The 9,126-nt window shown below is 37.2% G+C and overlaps 1 protein-coding gene across 2 annotated transcripts; it reads left to right on the top strand.

Moving 5' to 3' along the window:
- Positions 1 to 1,113: 1,113 nt before the first annotated feature.
- On the top strand, positions 1,114 to 7,810 carry LOC141772568 (homeodomain-interacting protein kinase 1-like). Of its 2 annotated transcripts, XM_074643681.1 has the most exons (11): positions 1,114 to 1,297; positions 2,808 to 2,989; positions 3,092 to 3,283; positions 3,383 to 3,564; positions 4,131 to 4,254; positions 4,998 to 5,120; positions 5,251 to 5,337; positions 5,447 to 5,604; positions 6,930 to 7,022; positions 7,263 to 7,399; positions 7,506 to 7,810. In XM_074643681.1, exons 2-11 carry the CDS (start codon positions 2,822 to 2,824, stop codon positions 7,613 to 7,615), a joined length of 1,374 nt encoding a protein of 457 aa, XP_074499782.1. In that variant the 5' UTR covers positions 1,114 to 1,297; positions 2,808 to 2,821; the 3' UTR covers positions 7,616 to 7,810. The 2 variants fall into 2 exon arrangements, with proteins under 2 accessions (XP_074499782.1, XP_074499781.1); XM_074643680.1 differs by lacking the exon at positions 1,114 to 1,297 and having other exon boundaries at positions 1,443 to 2,989; positions 7,506 to 7,809.
- The last annotated feature ends 1,316 nt before the right edge of the window (positions 7,811 to 9,126 follow it).

The raw sequence follows: 9,126 nt of genomic DNA, 5'->3' as shown, positions 1-9,126 counted from the left end.
CCTTTTATGTTTGGCACAGCTCTTTGTTTATGTTTTCACTATGCTTCTTTTGTATGTAAATGTTTTTAATGTTTTCTGCTGTTACTATTTGTACTGTAATTTTGAAATAAAAAAATAAATAAAAAAACTTCTTCACTGGCGTCAGCTACTGATGCACTACACCCTCTGCTGACCATACTATGCTTAGCAGGAATACACATAACCACACATACAACGACCTCATAGGAGAATACCTCATGTTTTTGAGACCTTAGCTTTCACTGAATGCAATAATGTTCAAAATATGTTCAAAAATTAGGGGGGCTAATATATCTTTGTCAGTTAGCACACCCAGTGCCACACATCTTTATTAAGAGTGTATCCTTCAGTAAAGTCAGTCAAAAAGAGTCATACAATATCAAAGCAGCGTTTCAGAGATGGAGAGAAAGTGTTGCTAATAGTTTAGCCTAAATATGGCTAAATATTTGCAACATTTTACTCTCCATCTCTGAAACGTTTCGCCGATATTGTAGCTCGCTAAAGCCTCGAATCACAGTTTGCATTCTCAGATGTATGTGATATCTGGATTCTGGCACCCAAACAACACAGCATGAAAAAAATTTCAGTGTGTAACCTTTTGCCCTCTGCTAGTGTTAGCCTCAAGTCAAGGCCTATTCCAAGAGACTGGTACACAGGTTTTGGGAATGGGGTATGACACATGCGCAGTAAAATCTCATCTACACTCGCCGAAATTGAGCCAATAGCAAAGCACGACCGCAGCTCCAGTTCCACTGCGCATGTGTCATACCCTAGCGCTCAAAACCGTGTACAAGCCTCTTTCAAATGGCCTTGCCTCAGTCTTTCCTTTTTTTCCTCCAGCTAACACAGTGACGTAGTCGTGATGTCACACAAAAGGGTCTCTAAAAACATTTTTGTTTAAAACCTCATCTGTAGTTCCAATTAATTTCTGACATCATCAACATTCTAGAATGATAATTGTTAGTTGGCTGTGATCTCACAAGCACACATTCCACATTCCGTGCTTATGCTCTGGGCTGTAAACTGTATGTGTGCTCTGGACAGCTGGACAAGAAGCAACTTTTGGACCAAACTTCTCCACTGAAATAACAACTGAACTGATCACGAGAACCTCTGTAGCTGATAACAGGTAAGTCACTATTTTATTTTCTCTCTGAGTCTCTGGGGTCAAGTGAATCTATAACTTTTGGGCTGGGCGATATGGCCAAAATCTTCTATCCCGATATAGATAATTTAATATCTCAATAACGATATATATCACGATATACATCATTTTTGGGTAATTCAATAAATAAATAGTCTATATATAAAGCCTATTTTTTATATACTCCTGTGTAAATTAAATACTTGAAAAGTACTGAGTATTTTTCAGGTAACACTTTATAGTAACCATAATTTATAAATGGTAAATTGGTAGTTAATTAAACTCAGTTAATAATTGTTTTACTGTTAAAAAGCAATGAAATGATAATTAATGTTTACTAATTATTAGTAATGCTATAATTTCTGTTACTTTCTTATTATTTTGCATAACATTAAATAATTAGTTTACAAATTTGATATTGTATCATAGCTGATAGGAGACAATAACAATTACCTTCTGATTAAATTAGTAAAGTATTTATTAACAGTTTATTGTTGCACACATTATAACATTTTATATAAAGTACTATATTCGTTAATGATTACCAATTTATTTGTGAACTTTTAAGAATTGGTTTGTAAAATATCTTTAAACATTAAATAGATAGATGGGCCAGAAACCAATTATTAACCATTGACCAAGTATTAATTATCTATCTAAATAATATTTATAGATGTTTTACAAAGTATTATTAACCATTTAACAAGGTATTATAATCATCAGTTGCAGCTTTATAATAGCCATCCAGATAATGTTTATAGATGGTTTAAAAACCAATTATTCACCATTAACAAAGTGTTACAAATATTTGGTCCATCTATCTATGCAATGTTTAGAGATGTTTACAAAAAATGTCTTCAAGGTTTACCAATAATTTCATAATCATTAACAAATACTTAATATAGTATATAAATGTTATAATGTGTGCAACAATAAGCTGTTAAAATAACACTAGTATTAATAACTAATATTTACACATTAGTAAATATTAATAATAATGTCATGGTTTGTTAACAGTAAAATAACTATTAACTAAATTTTAATTAACTATCAATTACCATTTATAAATAATGGTTATAAAGTGTTACCCAATAGTTTGATTTAAGTACACTGGGGTATTCCCAAGAGCAGAATTCTTATCAATTCCGATTTTCTGAGAAATTGAAGTTAGTATGTGCTCGTTATTATCCGTTTAGACAACGTAATTGTAAATCATGATATCTCAATATATGATTTAATCACGATATGATTCCATTTAAAGACGTTGGATTATCATATTGAAATATCGCTCAGCCCTACTTAGTGGAAAGACGAGTGAAATATACAACATTAGTATCTTAGTGTATATTTATAACTGAAGTGTTTTAATTAACAAGAAGTCATGGGGGAAGGAACAGCAGGTGGCTTCTTGTAAATTACCTCTATAATTTAAGTACAGTGTACTTAGATTAATTGTTCACCTCAATTCAAAATGTTCTTTGGTGGCAATCAAAACAAGCTGGAAAAGTATTTGTCTGTGCAAACACTGGGTAATCTGATTAAAATCATTAAAGTGGGGCTTTAAAATACTAATTAAACACTTATTGAGGCAGGCAAACATTATATTATGGCCATTGGAAATACCATATTCACACATTGCTTTCAGCTTTATTTGCAGAAATGTACATTGAAGTAGGATCAATCTCAGACAACTACGAAATCCTTGATGTCCTGGGAGAGGGAGGCTACGGAAAGGTCGTAGGATGTTACAAACGGGACACCAAGGAAGTTGTGGCTGTGAAAGTCTTAAAAAAAACAAGTTTTTCACAGCTCTACGACCGAAGGGAGGTGAGCTTCTTTTTTTTACTAATGACATTGCTTGAGTCATTATGAATATGTGCAATCACATAAACTGTTGATGACTGTTTCAAACTTGTCATTTATCCCCAGATGTTCATCTTGGAAATGCTCCGATGTTTGGACCCTGATGAGTCCAGGATCGTCAAATGCCTTGACTGGCATCACGGAAAAGAAACTGCCTACATGGTGTTTGAGATGCTGGACATCAGCATCCATCGCTTGATGTCTCAGAGAAAATGGGCTCCTTTGCCATTGGATGGCATAAGGACCATCATCAAAGATGTAAGTATACCAGATAGTAGATAGAATTTGAAGCTCTATTGGGTTTCCACTCTGGCACATCCTTATTTACATATATTCTGTGACTGACTTCACTTGCAGTTGGCCACAGCATTAGCTGCCCTGAGGAGTGTCGGTCTGATCCATACAGATTTGAAGTTGGACAACATCATGCTGGTGGATCACGAGAAGCAGCCGTTCAGGGTGAAGCTCATTGACTTTGGCTTGGCTCTGCAGAAATCTGAAACCTGGCTTGGACAAGTTGTTCAGCCTTTGCTGCACAGGTGAGACCTTTGTATTAGAATTGCTTGGATTCAAGTTTCCTGCCATTTATTGATATTAATGTACACCTCTCTGCTGGAATGTATTTCTAATATTTTCTTCTGTATGTAGTATTTTCCCTTAGAAGGTTTTTTCATTGCTCTTTCTAAAAACAATGAAACTTGATACCTTAGTTTGGTGCACTCCCAAACTTTCGTCAGAGCTGGAGTGCTTTCATGTTAACAAAATAATTGTCATAATTTCTTGGCCAAATTTGTTTTACTGTACAGCACAGTGCTATATATCTATTGAGCTTGGATTATGGTCAGAAAAGCCCAATATCCCCAGTATCATGTTTCAGCTTTTTAGATAAAGAAACATCGTGTCAAGCCTCATTGAACAGAGTTGCTTGAAAAGCTTTCTATAAGTGCGAGAGAAATTGTTGAATTCAAGGGCCCACTTGGCATCCTTATATTGATGCTGTGCATTCTTATTTTGTGGCAATTTATGCAATGGCCAGAGTTGTATTTTCATGCTTTTAAACATGACAGTGTTCTTCATTTATTTGTTGCTGTTCTTCCACATGCAGGTCTCCTGAAGTCATTCTGGGCTACCCATTCTCTGAGGCCATTGACGTCTGGGCTCTCGGCACAATAATTGCCAAGCTCTCCCTCGGCTGTTCACTTTTCCCGGGGGTTCATGAGTATGATGTGGTAAGTATTATTGCTGGTTCATTTCTATATCTTTCTTAATGTATGTAGTAATATTTCTTTTGACATACTGTATACTAATATTAAAAGGTTCGTCACTTTTAATACATTGGCTTCTTTAAGTGGAGTCGCACCAAACAAAGTGCTAAGAAGACAACTACTCTACAGCTAGAGGCTCTGCAAGACTGTGCTTAAGCACATTGCTGCTTTGAGCTAAATGCTAAAATGTTAATGCTTAGCAGGTTTAATGTTTACCATGTTCACCATCTTGGTTAGCGTGTTAGCATGCTAATATTTGCTAATTAGCACTAAACACAAAGTACAAGTATTTAGTCATGAACCAAGGTATTGGGCAAATGAAATTGTTGACCTGATGGTGGCGCTAGATTAAAAGAGAAAGGATTACCAAAGTCATTACGATCTTGAGGGCAACATGAATATGGCAATCCATTCGGTAGTTGTTGATACATTTCACTCAAAGACACAAATGTCAGCCTCATGGTGACGCTAGAGGAAAAGTCAGAGGATCACCAAAGCCGGTAGTGTTCATAGTTTGGGAGGATATCTACAATACATTTCATGTTAATCATTCATGTTGAGATATTTCAGTCTGGCCCAAAGTGGTGGACCGACCGACTGACCGACTGACAGACAGCCCACCCAACATTGCAATCCATAAGCCATCGAGCATGGCTTAACATTTATAGAGCAGTCAATAATGATGTTTCGTTGTGTTTTGTCTCCAGCTGCGTTACATCACTGACCTCCTGGGTGAAGTTCCGCAGAAACTTGTGAAGGCTGGGAGAAGGACAAAGCTCTACTATCAAGGAAGAGCAAATTTCTTCATGAACACGGAATGGACAATGAAGGTATAGTATCACAACCTTCTTTGACTTCACTAGCCAAACATGAACTATCCTCTATAAGAACATTTTCCGTTAGTATAAAAGCGGTAACTCTGATGAAGAGATAACTCAAGTAGATTTTGTCTTCTTTTAGATGCCAGAACAGTTTTCCAAGGAAACCAGCCAGAGCACAGAAGAACACAGGGCATACCAGGCTCCCTCTCTGAAAGAGCTGACAACGGTAGGTTGTCAAGTAGATGTTGCTTGCAGAGGAGCCCACAAAATAAATCTCACAATTTTCATGAACCAGGAGGGTTATTTTGTCTAATGTTAATTTTTACTCAATTTAGATGAACATACTCCGAGGAAACAAGGCAGAAGAGGCTGATAGGAGCGCTTGTTTTGACTTGATGGACAAAATGCTTCAGATGGATCCCAAGGAGAGGATTACCCCAAACAAAATCCTGGCACATCCATTCATAACGGGGAGCTATGTCAACAAAGGGTGGTAAGTGTGGCTGTATGATATTAGGCCTCTTCTTGGCACAAAGGTTATCAGACACCAGTAGGCATTGTAGATTATTTTACTGGCTGGTGTAATGTGAATTGTGTGCAATTTGAACATCATAATTATAGTGTAAATTTATCCATTGGCAGCACAATGTCCACAGTCGTGGTCGTCAGAAATAGCCCTGCAGAGACCAAGGTTGATGTCTGGTAAGTGATGATTTATATTTTTGTTTTGGATTGTGTGGTAGTAAGGGCATATTTTTGTACAATCAGTTTGAAACACTTGTTCTCGACTCGGCATGCTTCTGACTCTAAAGGTATGTTTAGCTGTCCGACCCACAACTTTACTGTTTTGGTTCACTCTCACCACTCATAGCATAATTTTTGACCGCAGCAGGTAGAACTGTACACTACCTGCTCAGTTACACAGTTAGTTGTAGAGTAGAGTAGCTGGGGAACATAGTGGAACATTTAGCTGCTAAGGAGCCCGATATAAAAAGCTGAATCATCGTCAAATGATAGCTGGTGGGTTCCCAGATTGCATTTCGGCCAATTCGTTCCGCCTCTTTTGCTCTCCATACGGACAGTTTACCTTCAGTCAACCAAAGCCTGCTCGAACTTGATTCGTCAATACTACTCGATTCTACATGTGAATAAAGAATCGATTTATTGAGATTATTGCAGGTTGAGGTAAAAAATTGACACCCTTGTACTTGAGTATTTCCATTTTATGCTACTTTATATTTCTATGTCACTACAATTCAGAGGGGGATACACTTTTTACTCCACTACATTATTTTTATTATGCAATCTGCAAACTCGCTGCTAGCTGCCGCCAGATCCTACACACTGCACCTTTAACATGTCGTATGCACTTCACAGCTGGACATTTACCGAATGTGGAATTAGCGCAACTTGCTACAGACAAGTACAATAGACAAGTACAATAGACTTTTTTTATTTATATTAGATACTCATTACAACAACACTTGGAATATGGGAGAAATGGCAGGTAGTGGTAACAGTGTCTCAGACGACAAATGGGCAGCATGGCTCGAGAACTCGTAGGCCCCCCTTCTCAATCACCTGTAACAGCATTTATGAAATTCCTGCTGTTTGCCAGCAAAATACACCACACTAGACATATAGCAAATGTCCATTCACCTCATTGAACTATTATAGGTGCTATCAAAAGAAGTAACGGCAGGTGCGTCCTTGCCATCAAAAAGATAATGTCCCTATTTCCCTCTAATCTGGACAGGCAATGCTTTTTTGTTCTAGTATGGACCAACAATGACTCCGTGTATATGTGTGTTTATATAGTCCCCAGGCTGTGGAGAAGAAATCCCACCATCCAAGGGTTGAGAAATCCAACTCTCCAAAGGATGAGGAATACAACTCTCCAAAGGATGAGGAATACAACTCTCCAAAGGATGAGGAATACAACTCTCTAAAAGATGAGGAATACAACTCTCCAAAGGATGAGGAATACAACTCTCCAAAAGATGAGGAATACAACTCTCCAAAAGATGAGGAATACAACTCTCCAAAGGATGAGGAATACAACTCTCCAAAGGATGAGGAATACAACTCTCCAAAAGATGAGGAATACAACTCTCCAAAGGATGAGGAATACAACTCTCCAAAGGATGAGGATGCTAGAGACTCAAAATCGGTCAGTGATTCGACTGATAGCGGCCTCTCTAGTAACAAAGACAGCCCATTTGAGGACTTGGACAGCGTGATCATCCCATTGGCTCCTCAAAACAGTCCAGAATCCTCTCACACACCTGGTAGGAAATATTCACCTCCACCCCTCCTTCCACTCTCCATTTACAGTAATTCCTTCATGCATCATGACTTCACGATTAAAACACTGACTATACTTATAATTTGCAGGGGCCATTGAGCCCAAGAAGAGGGAGAAGAGAGGAATCCGAAGATTCTTGTCCACCTTGAAGAGGAACGTTTTCTGCTGCTTCTGTGCGCCAAAGAACGGCGATGAATGAAGCAGTAAATAAATAAATATCTTTATGCAATAACCACATGGTAAACCTATTTTTGTAAACTCATCTGTGCATTAAAAGCTTGACAAATGAAAAGCACAGAGGTTTTTCTCATTTTAAGAACTTGAGTGCAAAATAAACATAATTTTAAGTGAAATTATAGAGAAAAAACTAATAAATGTAACCTATATCGCAATAGAAACGATATATATATATATATATATATATATATATCGTCATATTGCCCAGCCCTGGCGGTGATGAGGTTTGAGGGGGAAGGAGGAGTAAAGAAAATGGACTGTAATTTCTCAATTCAATGTTCACATCCTTTTTGTAAAATGATTAGTGAACTGTTCAACATAACTTCTTTTTAATTTGTGAACAAATATAATGAATGTAAAGAAGATTTCATATCCTTTCATGTATTATCTACCTCAGTTTATGTTGCTTGAATATCTATGCCTTGGTTTATATCATTACCTATCTTTTTGCTAAGTCCCGCCTACGGTGCATTTCTATTGGCTGAGTAGCCTGTCAATCAATCCTCCGTAGCAGAGGTAAATCGTCTCCTTTTTCTGTTGCTCCAGAGAGTTGCGTGTCAAGTGAGCTGTTACAGTAGTTGAGCTACGTAATTAGTACGGCACAGTTTGGACATTTTGGACAGTGAGATTAAGAAAACCACACACACACACCCAAAAGGACACTATACTTCCTGTCTGAAGTGTGTATGTGCACAGTGCGTGAAGTTTATAATAAAGTCCACTGAAGACAAATCCATCTCAAGAGCATTTTTACTGATGTCCCACGGTGATTACCCTATCCTCCCAGCAAAGTAATAGTCAAGAGCAGATCGCCTTGTCCGATTTAACAATGAATGAAACATTATTTAAAAGTTTTGTGAATCTGCTCTTTTAGGGCAAACATTTCCAGAAGAATTAAAAGTTCAGACGAAGGCTGTGATATGTGTTAGTAATAAAATAATCATTTAATTTGCTGACGCACGTACGGTAGGCGGGGAGGAGCCCTATCAGTACCCACCAGGTGGCAGTGAAACTATACATAAAACAGCATATACATTTAGCAGAATTTCATAATAAAGGTAATTTCTAACTGTGTTACACTAGCAGCAATCTAACAGCACCATAAATTACATTTATATAACCATAATGACACAAAATCAGTATACAGTCTCTTATTCGGATTGTATGCGTTCCTTACACGCATACAGATTAAATAACAAGTACATGTGCACAGTCAAATTGAAACTGCTGTGTGTTGCTGAGTGCTGTTGTTGAAATTGTTGTGTGTTGTTGTGTTTTTTTTTTTGTTCTTCTTCTTTGCGGTATTTATTTGTTTTGTCTTATCTTTTATTTGATTTGTTTTCTTTGTTAGATATGTGAAATACATGAAATGTCGTGTCTCTCTTTCTTTGATTCTGTGGAAATTCTGACTAAACATTTCATTGTATAATTTAACTATTAATATTGTTAGTCTGTCTGTGTGTGTATATATGT

Source organism: Sebastes fasciatus, chromosome 8 (assembly GCF_043250625.1).
Source record: "Sebastes fasciatus isolate fSebFas1 chromosome 8, fSebFas1.pri, whole genome shotgun sequence".
Taxonomy (NCBI): Eukaryota; Metazoa; Chordata; class Actinopteri; order Perciformes; family Sebastidae; genus Sebastes; species Sebastes fasciatus.
This window is presented reverse-complemented; position numbering and strand designations above follow the sequence as displayed.

What these genes read in the sequence shown, in the direction of transcription:
- LOC141772568 (XM_074643681.1), top strand. Translation starts at nt 2,822, where the DNA reads ATGTACATTGAAGTAGGATCAATCTCAGACAACTACGAAATCCTTGAT. An exon ending in TAAGGACCATCATCAAAGAT is followed by an intron (nt 3,284 to 3,382) that starts GTAAGTATACCA and finishes CTTCACTTGCAG; the next exon opens with TTGGCCACAGCATTAGCTGC. An exon ending in CTCTGAAAGAGCTGACAACG is followed by an intron (nt 5,338 to 5,446) that starts GTAGGTTGTCAA and finishes TACTCAATTTAG; the next exon opens with ATGAACATACTCCGAGGAAA.